This window comes from Apis florea, unplaced genomic scaffold (assembly GCF_048593485.1).
Source record: "Apis florea isolate Af1SG1 unplaced genomic scaffold, ASM4859348v1 contig_2492_pilon, whole genome shotgun sequence".
In the NCBI taxonomy this organism is placed as follows: domain Eukaryota; kingdom Metazoa; phylum Arthropoda; class Insecta; order Hymenoptera; family Apidae; genus Apis; species Apis florea.
In genome coordinates, this window is record NW_028256593.1 from 1500226 (window position 1) to 1526043 (window position 25818).

The window sequence follows — 25818 nt, forward strand, 5'->3', positions numbered from 1 at the left end:
GAATGATTAAAGTAATTGATTAATAATAATTAATATTTAATTAAATAATTATATTATTATAAATTAATAATTTAGGCTTCAATTTTAATAATAAATATATTTTTAAGTAAAAAAAAATAATAATAGATCTTGAAAAAGTAAATTCATAAAAATATTAACCTTAAAATCAAATTTTCTTGAATACAAGTTTTGTAACTAAATTTTCACTGACTTGATGATAAAAAATAAATATCAAAATGTTTTATTAATAATTTATATTCTTACAAATCATCAAACATCTTTATTACATTGTCTTTCTACATATTCTGCAGCCATTTGTTGAACATGATTTACATTCTCTTGAGTGCCATATTGTTCTTCAAAATTAATAAATTTCTTGAATAAAATTTTCATTTTTCTTGGAGGTAGCGTTTGAATAACTGTTCTTTCAAGTACTCTCCTACAAAATGCAATATTTTCATCTCACGATAATATATTAAAATAAAATTAAAACTGATATTAATAAAGTTAAAGTATTATTACCTTGCTATATCAATATCATTAGATTTAATTAAAGAATCAACATAGCAAGACCATATATCAACTCGTTTTGGATAGGAACTTAAAATTTGTTCAAACAATGTTTGTGCTCTCTCTTTATCTCCAAATTTATTTTCCATAATTGCAAATCTTACCATTAAGTTTACATCTGCAAAATTAATATTGTATTATTAGTTTATTTTACTTTTTATCTATATAATAATATATTTGTACATACGTTCAGATGCTGGTAAAGATTGCAATGCTCTTTGCATGATATGCCTTGATTTATCTTTCAAACCAATTTTTAATAATGCTTCTCCACAATCGATCCACGTTTTAGGAATTTGTTTAAATTTTCCAATTATAGTATTAATTGTTTTTTCTAATTCAATCTGTCTACCAGCTTCAACATGAACGATCAACATATGGGTATATATCTTTAGCGAATCATTACTTTTCACTGCTTCTTGAAAAACATCATTTAATGATTCAGAAGTACCAAATTTAGATTCTAAATTCAACCAAGCATTCCAAACATTTAATTTTTCATTTTCTTCTCTAAAATTAATTGTCTTTACTGCTCTCCTTGCAACCGCTCTCGCTTTTTCAATTTCTGTTGTTTGTAAATAATATGCCATATATTGCAACCAAATTATTGAACTATTAGGTCTAGCTAAAACTAATCTGTCAAACTGATCTACAGAATTTGGCAATTGATTATTAGCTAATGCTTCTTCCCTTTGACGAATTTCACGTTCTTTTTGCTTTTCTTGTTCTCTACGTTCAACAGTATTTAATTTCTTGCTTTTCTGTTTTGATTTTTGCTCTATTTCATCTTCACTGTCACTGGATGATTCTTTTCTATTTTCACTGAAACTTAAATTATGTATTTCATCCCAAAAAAAACCACATTCAGATAATCTTGATTTATTCTCAGTATTGTTATAATTATTAACATTGTCAAGTGCATTTTTTATATCATATATAATAGGTTTAACATTTTTTTTTGAATTAATTTTTAGCATTTCTTCTCTTTTTTGATTAACATGTAATGTGTTTAATTTTTTTTTTAAATTTTTCCTTTGTTTTTTTTTGTTAATTTTTTTTTTATTTAGAAATTTCATTTTTGGAACTATTTTTTCAGTTTTTATTTTTTTGGTTATCATATTTTCTTGAATCACTTTTTTTTTTTTTAAATTATTCATCCTTTTTTTATAATCACTAAAATATAATGAATATTTAACGAATATTTGTATAATGAATATTTTTGTATATTTATACTTATCAAATTTGATGATTACTCAAGGTGTGTAAAAATTGTTTAATATCTGTGAAATAGTTTACAAAAAATATATTTATAAAATTTCGAATTATAAAAAACATTATTTATATATTAAATTTATATATATATTTTATAGAAATTTTACCTTTTTAATTATTAAACAATTATATTTTCATGTATTTTCATAATATTACATTTACACATGATCGTTATTTGATGCTATTATTTGATTGCTATTTCTTTAAGGTTATATTAATAATAGTATAACATAACCTTATCTTTCTTTGTTAAAAATTAAATACTTTATATAATTAATTTCTATTTTTATTGTTTTATACAATTTTTTTTACATTTAATATAATATTGTTAATGTACAGAAATGATCCTATAAATATTACAGTATTATTATTATTAATATAAATTTATGAACTTATTTAAGTATCTATTAAATTTTTTTCTTCAGTTAATTGTTTAAGTGATTTTTGAAGTGGCTTCTGATGAGAAATAGATTCTTTAGGTAATGGAGGTATTAAACCTGCTGCAATATATCTTCCATCAGATATTAAAAAATTATAAATACCACAAGCATGTTCCACTGGAAGTATCTCAGTTTTGATCTGGTATTTGAAAAGTATTTTTTTTATTTCTAGAATTCTTCTATATTCATAATTAGATTCAAGGCCTAAAATCAAAAGATCTAGTGTTGGATATAAAATAGTAAATAAAGATAAAGTAGCTTCATTAATATCCTTTGTAGAATTGATATTCCAGGCCAAAATTGTTCCAGGAAAAATTGCAAGAGGACCCAAAATTAATGAATTATCATTCAATTTAAATCCTATCTATAAAAATAAATAAAAATATATAACTTCATTAATCTAATAATCTTAATTTAATAAAAATAATATAAAATTTTATTATACCGGTAAACACTTATTTATTAGAACTTTTTGATCATTTTGAATATTAAGAATATCCATTGTAGTCTTACCAGGTCCTTCATATCCTTTTGTAATTTTTGAGTTATGGAATAATCTATAAATAATTAAATATTATTAAATAAAATAAATTTTTTTTCTTCAATTTTTTTATCTTTTTAATAAAAAAATGTTTTATTTTTTTAATATTTAAAATAATAATACTGGCCTAATATTTTGTAATAATTGCTTTAACATAGATAAATTGTTAATCAAAACCATTATAACAATGTTACTAATATTTAAAATGTTGTTACACTTTATAGCAAGTGTATTTATTTGAAGTTTTAATTTGTAATGATTATACCAACTCTATCTTCTTGATAATCTATGACTGTCACTAATATTATTTGATTGGTTGATTCAAATAGTATCATAAATTTTACTGATACGAAAATATAGCATTCAGAATGGTGAATAAAATCTAACAATATCCTATCTTAAGCTCCATTATGGAGATGTTCAGTCAACGTCCCCTTCCAATTTTAGTATATTTTTAGAAATATTGCATGGAAAGTACCTTGTCAGAAAAAAATAAACTTTTACCTTGACACAATATGGATAATAATCCCATAATGAAAATGAGCAAAGGCTGTTGGAAATTTGACGAAGATGATCGAGGTAAGCATTAAAACGCAATAGGTTATTGAATGATAAATGTCAAAAGATATAGAATGAAACATAAATAATAATATATTATATTATATCATACTATTAATTTTGTATTATAATAATGATTTCTTTAATTTATTTTTGAAATCATTAATTGTATAATTATATGTTTAATGAAATATAAATTTTTAAAAAAATTTTCCGGTGAATGAATCGGCATTACAAAATAATAAAAATTCTAAATAAGTAAACGTTATTATAGTTCATTATAACTTCAGTATTAATTAAAAACATATCTATATTAAATTAATGAAAAAAATGAGAATATTAAATGTTTATTAATTTAATTTTATAGCATTATATATAGACATTGAAGAAAATACTGAAGAAGAGAAAGAAAATAAAATATATAGTTGTTGGGATCAAACACCTGATATACTTTTAGAAGAAATTTTTTCTTATTTAACTATTCGTGAAAGATATTATGCATCTTTGGTATGTAGGTCATGGTATCGTGCTTTTAAATTACCAAAAGTATGGTCTACATTTACATTAGAAGACACCACTCTTACTAGAGGCAAATTTAATTATCATAGTGGTTGGCAATATGTTCTGGATCATATGAGAACTTCCACATGTTTAAATAAAGTTGGAAGAAATTTTAGATCTCTTATTTTTGAACCAATGTTGAATTTTTATAATCTTTATGAATTTATGAATATGATATCATGGTATACTGAAAGACAAGGATCAGATAATACATCAGTAGCAGGAGTTGGTACTTATATTCGACGACTTAAATTTACATTTCCTTGTAACATGGCAAACAGAGATGATCCTGATAGCATTAGAATTTTTGGTACTGGAGGAAAATTATTAGAAGCATTGAAAAGGTTGATGCGTAATTTACATAATTTGAAATGCTTAGAGTTAATAGATCTCATGTTAGATAGTAAAGAAGCTTTACATTTAATGGATGATATCTGTGCAAATTGTACTCAGACATTATCAAAATTGATTTTAATTAATACTACAAGGTATCATTGCCCTCTTTTACATGTAGGAGTATTTATTAATTTAAATGTAAGTTTTATTGTATAAAAAACTTTCAAAAAATTCATATCCAATATTTAACATGACATTTTTATTTTATATGAAGGTATTAGTTATTAGTCCTCAAAATCTTCACGAAGATGTAATAGATTTAATTGGATATACTAAATTGCAACATCTTCATATTGTTCAAAATTGTTATAGTCCAAAAGATGCTACAGTGAGATTGGTAATAGTTACTATAAGTTTAGTATAAAATATATTATTTTAAATATTTTAATTAAATTAATTTTTATTGATTTAGCCTTCAAGAAAATCTTGGATAAAGATGAAAAGAAATAATCCTCACATTAAAGTTCACTTTGAAGTGGAAAGTCATAAGTCTACAGATATACTTTTGCCCATTGATTTATTAGAACATGGGAATATTCCATGTCACAGTATTGTTTTAGATATTCCAAATACACAGGTTAGTGTAAAATAAAATATTTAAGATATTGCTAAATATAATTTGAAGATAGATTACATTAAATATTTCAGATTTCATCTTCAACTATTCTTAATCATGGAACATTTTTTGAATCAACAATAAAGGTATATGCGTTTAAAGGTCTAAGCAGATATTTTGTGCCCAGAAATTTTTCTCAAAGATTGGATGAAGCACTAGTACAATTTTGCAAAATGTGTCCAAACCTTCATACACTGGTATCACTTTGTGTTTGACTGAATTTCTGATGTGTATTGTCACTTTTTTAAAATCACTATGATTTTAACAAAAACTCTTAATGATGTGTGATAGCATGCATTCAAATTTTTGTTATACAAAATTATTTATTACTATTCGTGTAAGTTTTATTTAACTAAATTACATATTATAATACAAATTTTAAAAAATACATTAAAAATATCAAAAACATTTTTTACAGCTTCTATGGATCTATTTATATACATATGTTGTGTAGCAATATATCACTGATTTGTCAATAGTACATAAGACAAGAGATTTAAATTCAGATCAATGATTGTATCAATGACTTGGAAGCCAATCAGTGGGAGACAAATATTTTACCATGACACATTTAATCCCATAATGAAAATGAGCCTGGTCTTTGAACGAATGATACTTTATATAATATAATATAATATAATTATATTATAATCCACGGATTGGTTTCCTTGGTATTTTTTATCCTTTCATACAACTAATACATTTATCAAATAACTTCCTTTCAAATAACTAATTCATAAGCAAAGTTTAGTAATTTGAATTCATAATTTATCAGACTTGTATATGCGATAAATGTTTCCGCAGATGATTCGAGATAAAATTTCAACGGCCACCATTTTAGAAATTGTATCTACAGCAAAGAATTTACGTTGTTTATATGTCCGAAGATATTCAATTTTAAAAAAATGTGATGGGGATTGGTTAAAAATTATGAACTGGTCACCGGAACATTATCAATGGATTCAAAAAAATAGCCGTAGTTATGAAAATACAGAAAAAGAGGTATCTAGAATATTGAACTATAGATGGCACATGTTAACTGAAAGAGAATTTGCTGATCAAATGGTGAAATTACATTTATAATGTGTTTATAAAAAAAAGGAAAAAAGTTCTTAAAAAAAGTGTTTTATAACAGATTGTGATTATATAATTATATCTCTATAAATAATATCTTGTAAAGTATATCGTTTATGTAGTTTATATTACATATATTACATACAATTTATATAATGTATTTACACTTTTTGACATAACTGTGATGATGTAAATACATAAAAAATTATTGCTTACTTGAAATTGATTAAGGTGGATTGTTAAATACAGAATTGTACAATCATAAAAATTAATAATATAATAAAATAATTGAAATTGTAAGTATTTCCACTTTATTTTATCATATAATATATAATGAAGAATTTCTATACTATATCATAAATTATGTTATTATGTACAATGCCGGTTTACATATTTATATATATAGATACTTAACAGAATATTATTTTAAGTTACATCTAATATAAGAATGATCATATGTAGAATATAATTTTATGTATATGCTAAATTAAATATTAGTTACGAAAAAATAGTAATAATAACTCGAATATTAAATTTAAATTTTCTTTATATTGTGAAACGCATAAATTTATAATAGTAAAATTTATAAAATTCATCAAGTAACATATCAATAGTAATTAAATTTGACAAAACAAGTACAATAGATATTAATCATTTATCGTATATACATATTTTAATTTCATATATACAAAATATAAATAACATTAAACAATCATGCAAGTAATTTGTTTTCTGCTATTATTAAATACAAGTTAAAACAAATTTTTTAATCTAACCAATTAAATAGAATGCAAATTATAATTTTTTTTTTTTTGTTCATCTCTATTTACAATTTAAAATAGATCATTGTGAACAATAATATACAATATATTTTTTTGTTATTATAAGAACGGTTAAAACAAATAAAAAATTTAATCAAGTTTTTCTTACTTTAAAAGAAATTATTTAATATATAAAAAAAGAAAGCTGAAGAATCACGGTGCCAAGGCAGCTGATCGTTTGTCTCTGTTTTTATTACGCTGAATAGTGCGTGCTTTGAATGCAGCTGCATTCATTAATGTCTAAATGGAATAAATTAAAATTCATAAAATTAATTAACTTGAAATTAATATTATAATCAAGACTATTCAATATAAAAAATTTACCCTTTCTAATTTACTTGTCTTTTGATTTAATTGTATCGGCACAACTTTGTTACCAAGGTGAAAAATTTCGCGCAGAAGTTGATTTTCCGCAAGATGAATATTTATTCCCGGACCAAGTAATCTACAACACGCATTATACTGAGTTCGTGCGCACCATCCTTCTAAATATAGAATTTCTTGGCCAAATTTTACATGCATTTCTGGTAGAATATCCTCCTAATAAAAATAACATTCATTATTAATATATATTTAATGTTTTAATATTCTTAATATAAAATTCACCTCTATATAGCGAAGTATATCTCTGAAATTAGCTCTCTGTTGTTTACGGTCTTTTTTTGCTCTGTACTTATTTGAATCTGTAGCTAGCTCTTTTAATACTTCGATTAGATCCAAAGACCAATCCTGTTCATAATCACATGAAAAATCGCGACCCAATTCGAATATTACAGCTAGAGCTTCACCAGCTGACAATCTTATATCCAAATGTGGTGATTCTAATAATTCGCGCAATCTATTCAAGGACCTAAAATAAAAATTATTTTTATAATTCTAATATGCATAGAATCTTTTCACTAAAAATACTTACGGCATATAACTACTAGTTCTATCACTCGCAAGCAAACTGTAAATATCCGCTGGAGCCATTACTGTTAAAAGAAGTGTCCAAGATGAAATAGCCGCAGCATGTAACGCAGCAATTTCTGTAGAAATATTTGCTATAGCACCATTTCCTTTTAAATAGGAACCAGAGAAAATACCAGATAATAATTGTACAATTTCAATGGTAGCAGTTGCATCATTGCCTGATAAGAATTGATTCATGCTTAGAGCCCAACAGCACTGTAAATGTATAATTTATTATTTATAAATAAATTGGATTATCACTTTTTTTATTTTACCTCTGAACGTGCTTGAGTAGAAGCTGTGGTATCGCTGGCAATAAAAGTTAAAGTACTTTTCAAATCTCGACAAACTATTTCTGCACTTTCAAAAGCTCCCAATTGAACACAAAGCAAACTACTTAATCTAGCTGCTGTAGATTGTTCTTCACTACGTCCTTTTCTTAAGCCTCTCTCCACTGAATCTGTGATAGTCATTTTTCTATCTTCTACAAAATCTGGAATATATTTGATGGCAAAGATTCTTTCTATTCCATTGAAACAAATTGTTCTGCCTTTTGCACTCTTTTGTGATAAACCATCAATTGCTTCCTTTAGCTTTTCTTCAAATGCTTCTTGCTGCGCGAATTCATCTACCTCATTATCATTCACATCATCTAACATGCTGCGATTATCAGATTGACTACTAGATACGCTGCATGCATCATTATTAATAGAATCTTCATCAGATGTTAATTCAGCTCTTTTTCCACCATGTCCTAGAAAGATAATTTTTTTATGACTGTGTTTTATAAATAAATTATGTTTACATGTAATATTTGACAAATAAAAAATTTCTTTATTATAATTTAAAATACATCATTATTTATATTGAAAAAAATTTAAATAACTATCAATCATAAATGTGAATAATCAATTTTTATACTTAATTTACATAGATAATAAGATAACAACTATTAAAAGTAAATATCATTTAAAAAATAAATCTAATATGTAATATAATATAATAAAAATATTAAACAGCTGTTATTCTTATTATCTGATAAAATTATTATCCATAAATAGTTAATCAGTTTTAAGAAATCTATACAAAAATATAAATCAGTTTTATAATTTTTAATTATTAAACAAGATAATTATTGTAACAAATTGCAAAAATATATATGAGTATTTATTAAAAGAATTTCAAATATCAATATTACATGCATTGATAATTGCATAAAAATGATACATATTTTATATAAATATATAATACATTTAACATAATAAATAATAAATGTTAAATATTATATAAAATGGCCTAAATTTAATACAAATTATGCAAAAAAAGCATGATTCATCTATCTAACCCTTTACCGCTCACTTAAGATACAAAGCAAGCGATAAATATCTTTTCCAATGATTGATAATATTTTCTACAAAAAAAATTGCTTCTATTTTAAAATATGATTTCAATTAACGATTTGTTTCAATCATTCGAACATAAAATTCTTTATTCTATCTCGTACCTAACCCAAACTCGTATGAAAAGCATGAAAGTCACATGGGGATAGCTACTAGTGACACGATGTTGCTTCAATTCGAACATATCGTTAAAAATTACATAAATCAATATGGTTTTTTATTCGAAAATTAGTCAATGATTTTATATATAATTTCATTAAAAAAATTAAAATAATTGACAATCTAATATGTGATGTAAGATAAAATAAATAATATTTAAATGATGAGTCATTCCAAAAGAATGCAAATAATTTAATAAAGAACGATTACCGCATATTTGATCAAGACTTTTTATCGACACGATTTTGAAGATTTTTTTAAATAATCATTTTTAATAAAAAAACAAATATTACAAATAGGATCAAAAAATAAAATTTTTCTACCGCATTTTCGTCTTCTGCCTCCTTTGCCTGGCATCGTTCTTCACCTTCCTTATTGCACAATTGATACTAATAAAAATACTCGATCAAGAGGGTAAATGTCTTGCACTATTAATTTTTTTTCGTATACTGAATACACTGCATGAATTTTTAATTAGAATCTGATAAAAACTCATTAACATGTTGCGAATTGTTCAAAACATACACGTCGAGACAGCCTGCGATGGGCTTTCTCAAGTGCACTGCTTTTGCGAGTTGCGAACCTACCCGAAGACAAGCGAAAGTATGCGAAACATTAACGACGCATGCGCGATATATTTCTATGAATATCATCCATTCACCAATAGAATAGAAGCTCTAAGGATTCATGAGAAGTAACTAATGATGCATATCAATTATTACATTCTATCAGCTCCAACGGAAAATAATCTTATTTCTTTTGTTCGTTCGCGCGCGTGATGTGAAGATATATAATATTTTTTAAAGAATATTTATATAAAATTTTGAATAGAATCACAAATGTAAGTACAAATAAAAATATTTTGTTTTCGAAAAGTGTTACGGCATCATTGCAATATATTACTAGTTATAGAGCTATGATTATTAATATATTAAATACATAAATTTATACTGTTACAAAGATAATTTGTATTATAAAAGGAAAATTATGTATTATTTTGTATTTTTGAATATAAAAAACATTTCACAATAATAATTTCATTATAATAATAACATTAAATTGTATAATATTAAGTATCATGAAAAAAATACAATATATTTTTATTATAACATATTTATATTAATCTATACAAATGATGTCTTAAGACAATTTCATGTCTTATTATTGTATATAATTCATGGTACTTATATTACAAGTATGAATTTATTTAATTACATCACTATAGTATAAAATTGAACATATTCCAAGTGTTGCAAAAGTGAAGAAAAGTCTAGGTTTTGTAATTACAATTTATATTTAGCATTATATTCAGATGGACATTTACAAATATGTCAGTCTATTCTGAAGCACCAGAATTATTAAAACAGTACAAATTTCGTTTTTTTTATAATTTGAATCAATATAGTGAAAAATGTTTTAAAAACCAGACTTATACATTTAAATATTTTCTTACTTTCAAAAATATCACATATGTTTCAATGAAATTTGAAAGTAATCTAGAATAATGAAATTTATTTGTAAACAAGAATTTTTGTCTTTTAATTTTGAATTTCTTTGTAAATAATTTCTATTAGAATTAATTTTATGTAAGTATTAATAACAAAAATATTAGGCCCATGCATAATAAGTTAACTGTTGAGTTAGAAGCAGTATTTTGAAGATTTATTACTTTTTGGCATGGTGTCACTTTTATGATATAATTGAATATAGAATCCACAATATTTGCTGGTACTGGATCCTTACATTTCTCCAATTCTTTTACAATACAATTCTGAACTTTAGAAATATCTCTAAAAATATATATTAAAAAATATATATATTTTATTTATATAAAATTTATTATATAAATATTGATTCTTACGTGCATTCTTTAGTTCCAAAAACAAGAAGTGGAAGAGAATTTAATCCTGCTCCATTGTTTAGATCTGTTTGGGGAATATAATTTCCTAAAGTAATGTTGATACATTGTTGAATTTCCTGTTGTTTTGATTGCAAACATTCTGGTCCATTAGCAGAAATGAAAACTATAAACAATTAAAGTATCTTTTAGCAATATTTCAAATTATTGTTTTTATCTTATTCTATTAAATAATCTTGAATTAAAAAAATAAATGCATACGAGCAATACGGTCTCCCTCTTTATAACAGACAAAAGTTAAGAGAGAATCTGTAATATTTTGAATGATTTTCTTATTTTCTCGTTCTTGTGGTTCCAAGCATGGTTCTATTGCTGTAGTAAAATTGCTAACACATTTCTTAAGAGTGGGAGTTTTACGGCAGTAAGTTTTAAACACTGTATCCAAATCTCCAGTGGGTTTATGTCTTTCCATTTCTTTTTCCAACTTTGTGAAGTTAACAAATGATTTAAGGCACTGTTCTAAGTCATTCATTGCATTCATAGCATTTTCAAATGTACCCTCTCCACCATTTTTATCACATTTTTGTTTGAAAACATTTTGACTTTCTTCCAGAGCATGTTTTATCACAGATGCATTAACATTATCCAAAGCAGGATTTCCAGATACATTTAAATTGTTCAAATCAATAATACCAGAAACTTTTTGTAATGCTTCTTCTGCATTAGACAAATTATCTTGAGAGATAGTGCATTCAAGAAATGCTATAATAAAAATTAAAATATTAATTTATATAAATATAATTTTTAATATATTCTTTAATTTACATGCAATAATTTTGCAAAATATTAACTCAAAATAATTTTTTTCAAGTATATTTTCTATATATATATATATATATATATATATATATATTTATCTACATTATATTACATGTATTTAAATATTTCAATTATATTAATTATAATTATATATGTTAAGACATTATTGAAGATATATTTTGCAAATGAATTTCAATAATTATTAATAAAATATTAATGTTTAATATTTATTTCAGAAGTTTTTATAAGACCAGAAAATATCAATATTATAATTTTTGATTATTTTTTTTATAAATTTTTTAGCATTAAATATTTAAATGTCAAGTTTCATAACTATTTAGAATCTTGTTTTCTAACATTTCCTGTTTAAAGAGGAAGTAAACACGTCATTTCACGTGAACTTTGTATTAGTTATTATTTCGATTTGTAACCAAATCTATTAATTATATTTTTTTTATCTTCTTATTTTTCGAATTAAAATTATTAAAATTAATTTGAAATGTGAACTCAATAAAAATTAAAATTTATTTTAGTTATTTTCTTTGTTTTATTGTACATTTATAGGTTATGAAAAATAAAGGAAACAAATTATGAAACTGAATTTCTGATAAAATGATTTCAATAATAATAAAAGTATTTTTTACAATTATTTTATATTTTATATTATTATTGTATCATAAATATTCAATTAGTGAAAAATGAAAGTATATTCATAAAGTACAAAGTGCATAAGTTGAATCAACATGCAATCTGCATTCGTCACACGTGTACAATAATGATAAGTATTTGTTCGATACAAAGAGAAAACAATACAATCTTTATCTCATATCAATAATCAAGTACATCGATCATTAATTTATATTTGTAAATATTTATGCGGAATATGTATTAAGGACTAAATGTCAATAAATCGAACATTTGATGTAGTTATTGCATGTAATTTCAACGATATATCGTTATCGAATATGAATGTGAATGTCATTATCATTTCTTGATCTTAAAATCAAACAGTGAAATTTGAGATTCACTGTTCCTATCATAAATGTAGAACAATGGTCAGTTCTTTCGAATGATATACATAAAGAATTGTATTTCAAGCAGTAATATTTAATCTCGAATTCTACTGATAAAACTCTTTAACGTGAGTATAAAAAAATTAATTAGCATGATTTTGCACATGCAATCATTTTATGTATATTGAATCCTTTTAATTCTTTTAAAAATTCTTTTTCATCTCTCGAATCTTCCTTTTATGCTAAATTATACGATATATTGTGAATTATCATCACAAATTTTATCAATGAAAAAATGTAGTAAAAAAAGATCTATATATTTTTAACTGTCCAAACAAATCGTTGAATTCGATTACTCGAATTACGAATTAGTAACTTACCACATAAGAATATTATGGCAGTGAATATAGTCGAATATTTGAACATCCTTGATAAAGAATATTCAACCAGTGATTGTGATGATATTTGTCGACGTCGAAATCCTGTCAATGAATATCCCGCGAAAAAAAATATATCAATATGACGGAATTACGAAATAGAAATATATCTTCAGTTACGCATAACTATTGTATCACTTCAGTAGCTTTGTATGCATTCGAACGTACTCTGTTTATTATGAGAAACGTGCATTGATGTGTCAGCTTTGCCCAGAAAATTAGTGAAAGCAAGATAGACAAGAAAGTGAGATACAATACTTTAGAAAATGAAAGAGAAATATACTGTGGCGACTCGCACGAACGATATTCCAATACTGAATTTGTAAGCGCACGCGCTCCGCTTATATAAATCTTATATTCTTCATATCTGTGTTAATTTTAATCCAATTTTATATATGATGTAAATCTATTTACTTTCGATAATTTTTATTGTTTTAAAAAGAAAAAAAATATTTATTAAATAAATTATTGTAATAATCATTATAATACTATTTGATAGTTCTTTTACAAAAGTATAGATTTCAAATAAAATTGTAAATGTAAAATGTAAAATTTAAATAATCATTTAAATGTAATATTTTATATTAAAGGAATTTTATAAAATATAAATTTTTTATTCATAATATTTAATTAAAAAAATAATGACGACGAATCCTCGGTAGTATAGTGGTCAGTATCCCCGCCTGTCACGCGGGAGACCGGGGTTCGATTCCCCGCCGGGGAGGTTTTTTTCTACTTTTTCATAATTTTCGAATAATTTTTTTTTTATAAATAATTATAAATACTAAAATATATCTAATAATTAAATTGATAAAATACCTAAAAAGTATATTTTATATATATATTTTAGAATATATATATTTTCAAAAAATAATAAGATTTAATATAAATTAAAATATCAAATATTGTTGAGTGTATTAATAATCAATCAAATAATACGCTATATATAATATATTACCTTTACAATACCATTATTTACAAACAGTGATGTCCAAACTTCTAATTCAATATAAATTGTTATTTTTACATTAGAACATTAATTATAATTAGAATAATAATTGAGCTGTTTGCAAAAACATATTTATATTAATATTAGTAAATCGAAGAACAAGATAATTTGAAATTAATTCTGTATTTTTTTATATGAAAATAATAAATATAATTCAGTTTAAAAAATGTAAAATAAAAAAGTAAACAATTATACTCAATCAGAAAATAGTATTATTTATGTGTATTGTATAATGTGTATTATATGTATTATATAATTATATGTATTATATATATATATATATATATATATATATATATATATTATATTCTTATTTTGAAATAATAATATTTATTTTTATGTTATTATATTATTTATTTATATATTATTTATACAAATATAAAAAATTAATAAAAAGTAATTTATTTGGACCTAATTTAATACCATCTATGAATAATAATATGTTAATAATAATTGTAACAAGACATTGAAAATGATAATATTAGTTTTGATTTTTAAAACTTATTTCAAAATATATCTATTTCGTCATTAGTGAATAAGAAAATAAAACATCACTAAAATCCTCGTTAGTATAGTGGTTAGTATCCCCGCCTGTCACGCGGGAGACCGGGGTTCGATTCCCCGACGGGGAGGGTACTTTTTTTTTATTTCTATGTTCATTAGTAATTTATTTAAAATTATTAATTGCAATTTATTTAATAAAATTCTTTATTTATATTTATTTTTGGTATCTGTTTTCTTGAAAATTTTAAATAATGTTTAAAATCATTGAACTTTTTAACTTGCGATATAATATAAGTAAAATCATAATTTATGATTCCTTTAAAAGATTAGCTTTCTTTTCTCCCGTATTCAAATATCCATTTATATTTTTGAAGCTCATATTTTTTTTCACAACATATATTATATTTTATAATCATATACATATAATATTATATGTGTATGTATTGTATATTTTTATATTAATCGCTATCTAGATTTTCTATATTCCTTAATGTGTATTAATAAAAATAAGTTGTAAATTATACATTTATATTAAACAATAAACACAAGAAATTTCTAAATAAAAAAGATTTAAGACCTTCTTCTTCTATACATTTGCATTCGCAATATTACTTATTATAACTGCAGCAACTATAATTATATAGTCATTACATTTTTCAATGAATCTATTCTAGATACTCATATTTTTCTAACTTATTATAACATGTATATACAACATATATATATATATATATATATATTATGATTTAATTTTTATTAACCTTAGTAGCATATATTGAATGAAGATAGAAAACACAAAATATTAAAAAACACACGCAACATATCAAATACAAGATTACAAATTAAATGTTCTTAGGCATATCAAGATTTTTGGTAAAATTATTTCTAACAATAGTAATAATTCTATCGTAAATATCTATCATAGTCTATCAATTCAAAAGAAGTCGATTAAATCTATTTATAGTACAATCGTAAGAAATAGCGCTTTCATATTCATGAGAAAACAAAAAGAGCTGAAATTCTCTTTTTAAGTTAAGTCAGATGATAAATGATATCAATCTAAGAAAGATTCTGACATTTTAATTTCTGTAACGACATTATGGAAATTTTTATTTTTAATTAGTAGTTGATCGCCCATATATAATTAAAAATTTTAAAAAATAATCATTATTTTGAATATTAGTAACTAAAGATTATTTGATAATTTTGTATTAGATTGTATTCTATAATATAGAATTTATAGATAATATAAAATTTATTATAAGTAGACTATATTACAACTTTTATATATATATTTAGAATGAAGTAAACAAGCATCGGTGGTTCAGTGGTAGAATGCTCGCCTGCCACGCGGGCGGCCCGGGTTCGATTCCCGGCCGATGCAAGTTTTTTTTTTTTTAGATTTTATTACATATTATTTTTTATTATAATTTTATAAAATATATATAATCTTATAATAAATCTTGTTCTTTTTTAATATAAAAAATATATTTTTATTTTATTCATTATTTTTTCATATAAATAAATAAATTCTTAAATATATTTAACAATTCAATTAATACTTATACATTGATACAATTAATAAATTTAAATTTTTTGAAAATTTTATGTAGGTATTTTATCTTGAAAGAATAATAATACGTATTTTTTAATTCATATAATTTGTAATTTTATATAATAATAAATTTTAAATGTATTAAATAATATTATAAAATACATATTTACGAAATATAAATAAGATAAAATTGGAATCATTAAACACAGAAATAAAATAATATAAAAAGATTTGTTTATTGTCGAAGTTTTATTCACAACTAATAACAATTTGTCAAGAATGTTCTGAGTTTTCTTTTTTTCCTCCCAATGCATTTTTGAATCTCTTCAGATTTGAGTAGAAAAAAAGTCATACTTTGAGATATTCTATAATTTATGCATATTTTATCATGTGTATAGCATCGGTGGTTCAGTGGTAGAATGCTCGCCTGCCACGCGGGCGGCCCGGGTTCGATTCCCGGCCGATGCAAGTTTTTTTTTACTTTATTATAATTTCATTAGAAAAAATAAAAAATTCAAAATTGAAATAAATAAATAATAATTTTCATATTATTGTACTGCAATTTTTACGTTTTTTGGATTTTATGAAAATAATAACTTTACAAAATAATACAATTATTATTGTTATTATGTCGGAGATAATAATTTTATTATTATATCTTTATTATAAAAAAATTTAAATAATTAATTATTATCAAAGGTTATTATTCTATTAAATATCTATTGAACATCAAAATAGAAAATACTTTCATCAAGAAAAAATATTTCTTTAATTGAAATATTTTTAAAAAGATCGATACTAAATGGATATTAAAATTTACAAGAAACCGAAGAAACTCATACTGTAAGAACGAAAGTTTTTGTAAGGATTCTTAAATAGAATTAAGTAATATTCAGCTTTTATCATTTTTTCAAAATATATTTAACTATAATAAAAAGATTGAAATTAAAAAAAATTTTTAACATTTTAGAATTAAAATATAAAAAAAGTTACGTTCTGAAAATTAAACAAGTGAAATTAAGTTATACAAGAATGAAAATATTTATTATTCAATATTTGAATACAATAAAACATGTTTGACGCAGTTTTTTTGTATGCTTGGCTGCCAAAGTTATTCTCAACAATTGTGTTTTTATGAGATGAGTATTATGTTTTTTTTTTCTAATTAACTAATAATAAGTATTCAATGTTTATCACTCTGAAATGAAAAGACGAAAACTCTATTTTTGATGGATATACAAATAATTGACATAACGGGATTCGATTCCTATGTCAGTTTAATATATATCATTTCACTGTGTTGGACCCTATAACCAAGCTTCTGTTCTTATAAGCTACGCACACATTTTATAAATGGTTGTGTACACATATCAATACCTGGCAGAGTGAATTTCAAATTAAACCGAAGATTGTAGAAAATTTTTATATCTGAATAAAAAGTGAAAAACGCATGCAAATTTTTGAATATATTTGCTATTACAAGCATTAATTAATATCAATTAAATTTTTATACAAAAATTAAGAATCATAGGAAATGTTTTTGGATCAAATTAAGAAATATATAGCGAAATATATGAAAAGAAAGATACACATATATATATATATATATATATATATATATATATATATATATATTTTTATAGAAATATTTATAATTATATATAATATATAATTATATTTTTATTTTTAGAAATATTTTTAATTTTTATAAGAATTTTTATCTTCTTGATACATTAATCAATACAATTCATCGATTAATTAGATAAAATTTCGATTTAAAAGAAACTAGTGATTATGAATTATTACGTAAACTAAATTGCCAACTTCCGTAAACTATCTAAAGCTATCTATAAATTTTTTATTAGTCACTACCAGTTGCATGAATGCATTAAAAATCGACATTGATCGCAAAGTGCTATAAGTTTAAAAGTAATGAAAATTAAATTGGAGGAATATTTTATTACAAGATTCAGAGTTTGTAAGCATTTCGCATCATTAGATCAAAATAGGCATCATGATCAATGCTTGCGCTGATAGCGCTATAATAATTCGTAAATTCTTCTTCGGTAACCTGTAACAAAAAATATAGATTCAATACCTTATTCAAAATTACTTTTCATATCAAAACTAGAAGAAAGTAATCCATTTACTCTATTTAAAAATTCTAATAGAAAAAAATAAAATTTCATAGAAATCTTTCCTAGAAACAAAAAAATACTCACTGTGCCATTTCTAGTATTGTTCTCTTCAAAATTTGCTAAAAACTTGTTGAGAATACTTTCCTCACTTTCTTCGCCACTGATATAACGGGGATGACACTTAACGTTATAAACTCCTCTTAAATCATCGATCGTGATCACTCCATCACCAGTTTTATCCAATTTTTTGAAGGCTTGATCTACTACATTTTTGCGATTTTGAGACATTGGGGGCTAAAAAGAATTTTTTTCTTAATAATTCAACGATAAATAATGGAAAAGTATTTATATATAAGTTATGAAAATACACATACTCTTATACCAATAATAAACTCATCGACGTTAATGTTTCCATCGTTATCTGTGTCGAATTTGTTAAACATTTCTTGAATCTCTTCATCTGAAATATCCAAATCACTTTCTTCGAGACCTTTGGTGAATTCTTCTAAGTTCAATTTCTTATTTCCATCATCATCCATACGACGAAAAATTCTATATAGATTAAACATTCTAGAAATTTCTCATTCTATAAGCTACGATATAATAAATTATATTTCATTAAAATAATAAAATAAAAAAAGTAACAAATTTAAATTTTTTCATATTAAAAAAAATTATTTTTTCTTTTATAAATTTTGAATTGTATATTTTATTATTTTTGTGCCATATTATATATAATGTATTTAAAAAAATTCTTTTAAAAAAACAGTATTATCAACTTACCTGCCCAAACCAAGAATACCATTGGCACCTCTGGCCAGGCAAAGCAAACGAAGTTTTTCTGTAGAATCTGTGGTGCTTTGCAAGGCCTGTTGAGCTTTATAGATCATCTCAATCTCTTGCCTGGTTGTTGCGCTTTGAGGTCTATTCAAGAACATTCCTGAAAAAGAAAACCATATTATGACTCACGGCTATGACGCATCAGTTTAAAAGAGAGATAGCAAATGAATATCTGAAAAATTTGATTTTAAAATTATTTTAATAAAAAAACGAATAAAACAATTTTTAATTCTATCTTTGAATATTTTAGAAATTTAATATTATTCTATTCATTTTGGATCAAATATGCATTTAACCGTTGATTCCTGTTATTGATTATCTCAATCAGATAAAGACAAAAATAAATGAAAAACTTACGAAGAAAATAAATTGAAGAAAAAATACGAGTTTTACTATTAATTTTATGTTATTACATGCATATATTTTATTTCTTTATATATTTCTTTATATATGTTTCGATCAATTCATTCATTAAAACACAAATTAATTTCTTTCAAAATATTAACGAACGATTCCATTTTCATTTAATTAATTAAGTACATAATAAGAAAAAAACAAAAAAGATTTGATAAAATTATTTCTCATCGACTTTGCTTTTATTTATTTAAATCATTGAATAGTTTTTGATATTTTAATTCATCAAGATGCTTAAATTATTTAACTGTATATATTTACAAATATGGAGTATTAAATATATGATAATTAAAATTGTAATTGACAATATCAATGTATAAATTCAAGTGAACTTTTAAGAAGTTTTTTTTGTAAAAATCAATAGAATAATTAATTATTATTTATAGAAATAAATATAAATAAATTTAATATTAAAATTATTTATAAAAACAATGAAGAAAGATTTATTTTTAAACAAGTCATATTAGGAAAAACATATTAATATTATTAATAAAATCCATAATTAATTATCCTTAATTCTTAATTAGAGACTTAATTAGTTTTTTTTTACATCGTCATCGTTCATCTTTAAAATATTTTATTTATACCAATAATTTCAAATGATTATCTCCATCATATAATTATTCAGAAAAAATTTTTATTCATTTATTAATTTTAATTTTTGTGATCTAACTTACCTTGATATTTAGAAGGTAAGACTGGAACTGCATATATTAATTTTTTAAAGAAAATCTGATCAACTGTTAATGATAAGGAATGCGAAAAAAATTCGTGGCTCTTTTGAAGAGGATCAAAAGGCAATTGACGACAGGGGATTCCCTGGATTCGCGCATTCTATAGGATATTATACATTACACATAATAGATAAAACACATTCATATATGAAAATGAGGTGTGTTCGATATATAATCTGTACAATAGTTTGTAGAAAACGTATCCATAACAACCAATTGGTCACAACATATGTATCAGCAAAAAATTCACGCGTGATCAGTCACGAATACCGATTTCCTGTCGATAATTCTTACATGGTTATTCACAAAAAATTTACTTCTCAAAAAATTTCTATATTTCATTGTCACCATATTTTCCAAGAAAATATTGAAATTATTGAAAATAAAAAGTTTTTTATAAAATTTAAAAAATAAATTTATTGAATTTAAAAGCATTAAAATTTTCTAATTGCATAATTATTAAAATATAAGATTATATCCGGTTTGTGCTCCAAGAGATTTATTCACAATCGGTACAATATATATGATAAAAATAATATTACGTGAAAAATTTTTTGGACAATGTAAGTATACTTGATATACAATGTAATAATATTAATTTTTACATTGTATATATATATAAATATATTTCGATAAATTATATTATTCGATATTTTAGTTATTAATATAATAAGTTAATTATATTTAATTAAAAATAATTATAATAATTATTTTAAATTTTATTTTGCTGCATAATTATATAATTATATAGTATAATTATGTAATATACTAAATTAAGTACTAAATTATTATCTTGTGATACAATAAACACAGGCAAAATGTAATATAATATTTTATGAAATTATATATTATGTTTCTAAAATATCAATTAATATAAAAAAAAGTAAAAATTACTTTATTGAATTTATTGAATTTATAATATTATAATAAATTCAATCATTAATAAAGATATAGTTAATATCTGTATAAAAATCCTCATTTGTTAAACTTTCGAAAGAAAATCTTTTATGATACATACTGATAGTAATAGCAATCTGTAACAATATAGTATATATGTATATATGTAAGCATATATAAAATAAATTTTCGAATTTACAATAATTATACAATAATATAATGATATGATAATTATATAATGATTATTTAAATATAAAATAAAAAATTAAAATATTAAATTTATTTTATCACAATTTTATTAATTTAAAATGATGATAAGTTATCGACTAATAGAAATTACATTTATTTTCTGTCGATAATAATTTTTATAACTTAAAATTTGTTCAAATGTTTGTTTAAATCATTATGTATTTTTTAAATAAAAAAATAAATACATAATTTATTGTTTATATAAAAAATATAATAGAAAAAATTAATTATTTTGTAAATGTTTTATTAAAACATAAAAGAATATTCTAGAATAGAAAATACCATATGTTACATCTATCTACCAATGCCAAGAAGACATTTGGACCGAGTTTTAACCGGCTTTTATCTCATTGGTCAATGTGTATTGCGTGGGGTCATTTTATTGGTGGATCACTAAAGTCTTTACTATATGAAAGTATCGTGGGTTAGATTATATGACAGTCGGCATAAAACAGTGGATCGTAGTGTTTGAAGTGAATTTGGGAATATTTCGCTTTTTTCCTGCCATTATTCGGAAACAGTTCACGGCAGCAATGAGAAAAGCGTTAATGTTGCTATCGATTTTCTTCTTTCTAACAGGTGAGTTTTAATTAAAAAAATCTGTAATTATGGAAAAAATTGTTTCAAAATGCATATGTTAATTGAGTAAGAGCATCAATATATCTTTGTTATGTAGGATTTGTTAGAGCAGAGAATTTGGTGGAAGAAGATATTGGAACTGTGGAAAATGATTTGAGTGCTAGCCGCGAAGGATCTCGAACGGGTAAAATATTTCGAAATCATTTATTTAATAACAATTGAACAAACCGCTCTTTTATCTTATATTCACATTTCATTTCACACGCAGACAATATTAAAAATATTTTTTCATAATTTTGTTTATAATATATTTTTTAATAAATAAAATTGGTAATTTATAGATAAAATTAATTAATTTGTAATTTGTAATTTTACAGATAATGAAGTAATTCAAAGAGAAGAGGAAGCAATTAAACTTGATGGATTAAATGTAGCTCAAATTAAAGAACTTAGGGAAAAAGCTGAAAAATTTACTTTTCAGACTGAAGTCAATCGTATTATGAAACTTATTATAAACTCTTTATATCGTAACAAAGATATTTTTCTGAGAGAGTTGATATCTAATGCATCTGATGCATTAGATAAAATCAGATTGCTCTCACTTACTGATAAAAATGTTTTGGATACCAATCCAGAACTAGCAATTAGAATAAAATCTGATAAAGAAAATAAAATATTAAGTATAACTGATTCTGGTATTGGTATGACCAAACATGAATTAATTAACAATCTTGGAACCATTGCTAAATCAGGAACTGCTGAATTCTTAGGCAAAATGCAAGAAACTTCTAATACTCAAGATTTAAATGATATGATTGGCCAATTTGGAGTTGGTTTCTATTCTGCTTTCTTGGTTTCTCATACAGTAATAGTTACCTCTAAGCATAATGAAGATAATCAACATATTTGGCAGTCTGATAGTAGCAGTTATAGCATTGTAGAAGATCCTAGGGGAAATACATTAAAGAGAGGAACTACAGTGAGGTAAAAAATACAACAATTTTTTCATATTTTATTTTTTATAAAATTTCAAAATTTATAATTATATTTCAATTACAGTTTACATTTAAAAGATGAAGCATTGGACTTTTTAGAAGAAGATACTATTAAAAATCTTGTAAAGAAATATTCACAATTTATCAATTTCCCCATATATTTATGGAGCAGCAAAGTTATCCAAGTAGATGAAGAAGAGGAAGAAGAAGAGAAACGAGTAAAAGAAGATGAAGGTGAAAAAAAAGATTCTATTGAAGATAAAGTGGATGAGGAAGAGGATGCAAAAGTAGAAGATGTAGAAGAAGAAAAGAAAACAAAGAAGGTTGATAAAACTGTTTGGGATTGGGAATTGTTAAATGATTCTAAACCTATATGGACTTTAAAGCCATCTGAAGTTGAAGATAAAGATTATAATGATTTTTATAAGGTTTTAACAAAAGATACTCAGGATCCTTTAGCAAAAATCCATTTTGTAGCAGAAGGTGAAGTCACCTTTAAATCGCTTCTTTTTATTCCTAAAGTTCAGCCAAGTGATAGTTTTAATCGTTATGGTACTAAAGCAGACAATATTAAATTATATGTCAGAAGAGTTTTCATCACAGATAAATTTACAGATATGATGCCTAACTATTTATCCTTCATTCGTGGTATCGTTGATAGCGATGACTTACCGTTAAATGTTTCACGTGAAAACTTACAGCAACATAAACTTATTAAAGTAATCAAAAAAAAATTAATTAGGAAAGTATTAGATATGATCAAAAAGATTCCTAAGGAAGATTATGAAAAATTCTGGAAAGAATACAGTACTAATATTAAATTGGGTGTGATCGAAGATGCTCAAAATAGAGCCAGATTATCCAAACTTTTGTTATTTCAGTCCTCTACACAAAAAGATTTTACATCATTATCAGATTATGTAACCCGAATGAAATCTAGTCAACAATTCATTTATTATATTGCTGGCTCTTCTGAAGAAGAAGTAAAAAAATCTCCATTTGTAGAAAGATTAGATAAAAAAGGCTATGAAGTTCTATATCTTACCGAAGCAGTTGATGAATATGCTATTTCTGCTCTTCCTGAATTCGATGGTAAGAAGTTCCAGAACGTAGCCAAAGAAGGATTTTCGCTTGATGAAGGCGAAAAGGCCAAAGAAAGAATGGAACAATTGAAAACTACTTTTGAACCATTGGTTAAATGGCTGAATGATGTTTTGAAGGATCACATCAGTAAAGCTCAGGTTTCCGAACGTCTTACAGATTCTCCGTGTGCTTTGGTTGCTAGTATGTTTGGATGGACAGGAAATATGGAAAGATTAGCTATTTCGAATGCTCATCAAAAGACTGATGATCCTCAGAAAAATTATTATTTGAATCAAAAAAAGACTCTGGAAATCAATCCAAGACATCCACTTATTAGAGAACTTTTGCGTAGAGTAGAAGTTGATACTACTGATCAGACAGCAAAGGATATTGCATTGATGATGTTCAGAACAGCCACCCTTCGATCAGGATATATGCTCAGAGAAACTGCCAGTTTTGCGGATAGTGTAGAGCAATTAATGAGAAAGACTTTAGGTATTTCTCTAGATGAAGTTCCTGAAGAGGAAGAAATACAAGAAGAAGAATCTGGACCAACAGAAAAACAAGATTCTGAAAAAATTATTGATATGGATACAAATGAAGATGATCAAGATGAAGAAAAACATGATGAATTATAATTGAAAATTGTATCACATTAGAATATAATTTTTTAGTTGTATGGCTATACAATGTATAGTGATTATCATTGAAGGTGCAACTATTGTTGCAAGCAAATATGAACTATTGTACAGAGTAAAAAATAGTTATATCCTTTGATGATGCTTTGCTATGTCACATTGTTTTTTTTATAATAATATTGCAACTATGCATCAAAGGATATGATAATTATGCAAGTATAGAAAAAAATATATCACTCATTAAGTTTGTCATAATACTTGTAGACTCATAAGTTCCATTTTTGGTAAAAAAAATTTATCCATAATTTATTTCGTTTGATCTTCCATCTTTTTATATATGTAAGTAAAGTGAAAGAAATTACTGACTGAACCTAATAAATATATATAAGTTTATGATGGGATTAAATGCATTTGTATTTATATAAAAAATATTTAAAAAGATATTATTGAAATATCATTAGTTTTTTTATATGAAAAGATTATTTCTGATTAGAGATTATTTTTATTTATTTCTTTTTTTTTTTAAGTAAAAAATAAAATTCCAAAAATTCATCAATTGAAAAACTACTATAATATTCTTCATTGTCAAAAATAAAAATAAAAAACAATTATTTAATATTTTGTTTTTATACGAATATAATTTAAAGATGGATCTTTATATTTATCGAAATCAATAAACTATTGAGTTTAACAAAGT

General features: G+C 23.7%; 7 protein-coding genes and 4 non-coding genes across 16 annotated transcripts; 6 read left to right on the forward strand and 5 right to left on the reverse strand.

The window, feature by feature from the left end:
- Positions 1 to 239: 239 nt before the first annotated feature.
- Rrp5 (Ribosomal RNA Processing 5) lies at positions 240 to 2281 on the reverse strand. The gene is made up of 4 exons (XM_086905985.1): positions 1950 to 2281; positions 758 to 1850; positions 523 to 688; positions 240 to 439 (listed from the first exon to the last, which is right to left on the reverse strand). The coding sequence occupies exons 2-4, from the start codon at positions 1725 to 1727 to the stop codon at positions 271 to 273; spliced, it is 1305 nt and encodes a 434-aa protein (XP_086762111.1). The 5' UTR covers positions 1728 to 1850; positions 1950 to 2281; the 3' UTR covers positions 240 to 270.
- On the reverse strand, positions 2107 to 3085 carry LOC105735620 (NADH dehydrogenase [ubiquinone] 1 alpha subcomplex assembly factor 3). Its single transcript, XM_012487221.3, has 3 exons — positions 2951 to 3085; positions 2728 to 2839; positions 2107 to 2646 (listed from the first exon to the last, which is right to left on the reverse strand). Exons 1-3 carry the CDS (start codon positions 3001 to 3003, stop codon positions 2239 to 2241), a joined length of 573 nt encoding a protein of 190 aa, XP_012342675.1. The 5' UTR covers positions 3004 to 3085; the 3' UTR covers positions 2107 to 2238.
- Positions 3086 to 3182: 97 nt separating this feature from the next.
- Positions 3183 to 6328, forward strand: LOC100867012 (uncharacterized). 5 transcript variants are annotated; one of them, XR_015291534.1, is made up of 7 exons: positions 3262 to 3402; positions 3749 to 4476; positions 4553 to 4675; positions 4751 to 4915; positions 4987 to 5291; positions 5373 to 5625; positions 5759 to 6328. XR_015291534.1 is itself a non-coding variant. In XM_086905984.1 (7 exons), exons 2-7 carry the CDS (start codon positions 3878 to 3880, stop codon positions 6035 to 6037), a joined length of 1230 nt encoding a protein of 409 aa, XP_086762110.1. In that variant the 5' UTR covers positions 3262 to 3402; positions 3749 to 3877; the 3' UTR covers positions 6038 to 6328. The 5 variants fall into 5 exon arrangements, 2 of the variants coding, with proteins under 2 accessions (XP_086762110.1, XP_003694126.1); XM_086905984.1 differs by lacking the exon at positions 5373 to 5625 and having other exon boundaries at positions 3749 to 3888; positions 3990 to 4476; positions 4987 to 5151; XR_001112186.2 differs by having other exon boundaries at positions 3183 to 3402; positions 5373 to 6328.
- LOC100870388 (Ribosomal RNA Processing 5) lies at positions 6317 to 9979 on the reverse strand. The gene is made up of 6 exons (XM_031916858.2): positions 9683 to 9979; positions 8076 to 8554; positions 7763 to 8016; positions 7456 to 7699; positions 7174 to 7389; positions 6317 to 7089 (listed from the first exon to the last, which is right to left on the reverse strand). The coding sequence occupies exons 1-6, from the start codon at positions 9714 to 9716 to the stop codon at positions 7003 to 7005; spliced, it is 1314 nt and encodes a 437-aa protein (XP_031772718.2). The 5' UTR covers positions 9717 to 9979; the 3' UTR covers positions 6317 to 7002.
- Positions 9980 to 10303: 324 nt separating this feature from the next.
- LOC105735619 (27 kDa hemolymph protein) lies at positions 10304 to 13808 on the reverse strand. The gene is made up of 5 exons (XM_086905986.1): positions 13655 to 13808; positions 13430 to 13531; positions 11479 to 11979; positions 11221 to 11383; positions 10304 to 11149 (listed from the first exon to the last, which is right to left on the reverse strand). The coding sequence occupies exons 1-5, from the start codon at positions 13677 to 13679 to the stop codon at positions 10942 to 10944; spliced, it is 999 nt and encodes a 332-aa protein (XP_086762112.1). The 5' UTR covers positions 13680 to 13808; the 3' UTR covers positions 10304 to 10941.
- A 330-nt stretch (positions 13809 to 14138) lies between these two features.
- On the forward strand, positions 14139 to 14210 carry TRNAD-GUC (transfer RNA aspartic acid (anticodon GUC)). The gene has a single exon. It is a non-coding gene; the product is annotated as a tRNA-Asp (tRNA).
- Positions 14211 to 15055: 845 nt separating this feature from the next.
- On the forward strand, positions 15056 to 15127 carry TRNAD-GUC (transfer RNA aspartic acid (anticodon GUC)). The gene has a single exon. It is a non-coding gene; the product is annotated as a tRNA-Asp (tRNA).
- Positions 15128 to 16312: 1185 nt separating this feature from the next.
- Positions 16313 to 16383, forward strand: TRNAG-GCC (transfer RNA glycine (anticodon GCC)). Its single transcript has one exon. It is a non-coding gene; the product is annotated as a tRNA-Gly (tRNA).
- Positions 16384 to 16951: 568 nt separating this feature from the next.
- On the forward strand, positions 16952 to 17022 carry TRNAG-GCC (transfer RNA glycine (anticodon GCC)). Its single transcript has one exon. It is a non-coding gene; the product is annotated as a tRNA-Gly (tRNA).
- Positions 17023 to 18214: 1192 nt separating this feature from the next.
- On the reverse strand, positions 18215 to 20835 carry LOC100867131 (calcyphosin-like protein). 2 transcript variants are annotated; one of them, XM_003694079.4, is made up of 5 exons: positions 20624 to 20835; positions 19476 to 19632; positions 19067 to 19244; positions 18777 to 18986; positions 18215 to 18625 (listed from the first exon to the last, which is right to left on the reverse strand). In XM_003694079.4, the coding sequence occupies exons 2-5, from the start codon at positions 19628 to 19630 to the stop codon at positions 18524 to 18526; spliced, it is 645 nt and encodes a 214-aa protein (XP_003694127.1). In that variant the 5' UTR covers positions 19631 to 19632; positions 20624 to 20835; the 3' UTR covers positions 18215 to 18523. The 2 variants fall into 2 exon arrangements, with proteins under 2 accessions (XP_003694127.1, XP_086762116.1); XM_086905990.1 differs by having other exon boundaries at positions 19067 to 19262; positions 20624 to 20769.
- Positions 20836 to 22196: 1361 nt separating this feature from the next.
- Positions 22197 to 25816, forward strand: Gp93 (heat shock protein 90 Gp93). The gene is made up of 4 exons (XM_003694077.4): positions 22197 to 22405; positions 22503 to 22589; positions 22783 to 23389; positions 23465 to 25816. The coding sequence occupies exons 1-4, from the start codon at positions 22261 to 22263 to the stop codon at positions 25119 to 25121; spliced, it is 2496 nt and encodes an 831-aa protein (XP_003694125.2). The 5' UTR covers positions 22197 to 22260; the 3' UTR covers positions 25122 to 25816.
- Positions 25817 to 25818: the final 2 nt, after the last annotated feature.

What these genes read in the sequence shown, in the direction of transcription:
- Rrp5 (XM_086905985.1), bottom strand. Translation starts at nt 1,727, where the DNA reads ATGAATAATTTAAAAAAAAAAAAAGTGATTCAAGAAAATATGATAACC. An exon ending in ATCTTTACCAGCATCTGAAC is followed by an intron (nt 689 to 757) that starts GTATGTACAAAT and finishes TTAATTTTGCAG; the next exon opens with ATGTAAACTTAATGGTAAGA. An exon ending in AATGATATTGATATAGCAAG is followed by an intron (nt 440 to 522) that starts GTAATAATACTT and finishes TGCATTTTGTAG; the next exon opens with GAGAGTACTTGAAAGAACAG.
- LOC105735620 (XM_012487221.3), bottom strand. Translation starts at nt 3,003, where the DNA reads ATGGTTTTGATTAACAATTTATCTATGTTAAAGCAATTATTACAAAAT. An exon ending in CAATTATTACAAAATATTAG is followed by an intron (nt 2,840 to 2,950) that starts GCCAGTATTATT and finishes AATTATTTATAG; the next exon opens with ATTATTCCATAACTCAAAAA. An exon ending in TAATAAATAAGTGTTTACCG is followed by an intron (nt 2,647 to 2,727) that starts GTATAATAAAAT and finishes TTATTTTTATAG; the next exon opens with ATAGGATTTAAATTGAATGA.
- LOC100867012 (XM_003694078.4), top strand. Translation starts at nt 3,339, where the DNA reads ATGGATAATAATCCCATAATGAAAATGAGCAAAGGCTGTTGGAAATTT. An exon ending in AAGATGCTACAGTGAGATTG is followed by an intron (nt 4,676 to 4,750) that starts GTAATAGTTACT and finishes TTATTGATTTAG; the next exon opens with CCTTCAAGAAAATCTTGGAT. An exon ending in GTCCAAACCTTCATACACTG is followed by an intron (nt 5,152 to 5,758) that starts GTATCACTTTGT and finishes ATGTTTCCGCAG; the next exon opens with ATGATTCGAGATAAAATTTC.
- LOC100870388 (XM_031916858.2), bottom strand. Translation starts at nt 9,716, where the DNA reads ATGCCAGGCAAAGGAGGCAGAAGACGAAAATGCG. An exon ending in AGGCAGAAGACGAAAATGCG is followed by an intron (nt 8,555 to 9,682) that starts GTAGAAAAATTT and finishes TTATCTTTCTAG; the next exon opens with GACATGGTGGAAAAAGAGCT. An exon ending in ATATACTTCGCTATATAGAG is followed by an intron (nt 7,390 to 7,455) that starts GTGAATTTTATA and finishes TATTTTTATTAG; the next exon opens with GAGGATATTCTACCAGAAAT.
- LOC105735619 (XM_086905986.1), bottom strand. Translation starts at nt 13,679, where the DNA reads ATGCACGTTTCTCATAATAAACAGA. An exon ending in CGTTTCTCATAATAAACAGA is followed by an intron (nt 13,532 to 13,654) that starts GTACGTTCGAAT and finishes ATTCATTGACAG; the next exon opens with GATTTCGACGTCGACAAATA. An exon ending in TTTGGAACTAAAGAATGCAC is followed by an intron (nt 11,150 to 11,220) that starts GTAAGAATCAAT and finishes ATATATTTTTAG; the next exon opens with AGATATTTCTAAAGTTCAGA.
- LOC100867131 (XM_086905990.1), bottom strand. Translation starts at nt 19,630, where the DNA reads ATGTTCTTGAATAGACCTCAAAGCGCAACAACCAGGCAAGAGATTGAG. An exon ending in AGTTTATTATTGGTATAAGA is followed by an intron (nt 18,987 to 19,066) that starts GTATGTGTATTT and finishes AATTCTTTTTAG; the next exon opens with CCCCCAATGTCTCAAAATCG. An exon ending in ACAATACTAGAAATGGCACA is followed by an intron (nt 18,626 to 18,776) that starts GTGAGTATTTTT and finishes TTTTTGTTACAG; the next exon opens with GTTACCGAAGAAGAATTTAC.
- Gp93 (XM_003694077.4), top strand. Translation starts at nt 22,261, where the DNA reads ATGACAGTCGGCATAAAACAGTGGATCGTAGTGTTTGAAGTGAATTTG. An exon ending in GATTTTCTTCTTTCTAACAG is followed by an intron (nt 22,406 to 22,502) that starts GTGAGTTTTAAT and finishes TTTGTTATGTAG; the next exon opens with GATTTGTTAGAGCAGAGAAT. An exon ending in AAGAGAGGAACTACAGTGAG is followed by an intron (nt 23,390 to 23,464) that starts GTAAAAAATACA and finishes TTTCAATTACAG; the next exon opens with TTTACATTTAAAAGATGAAG.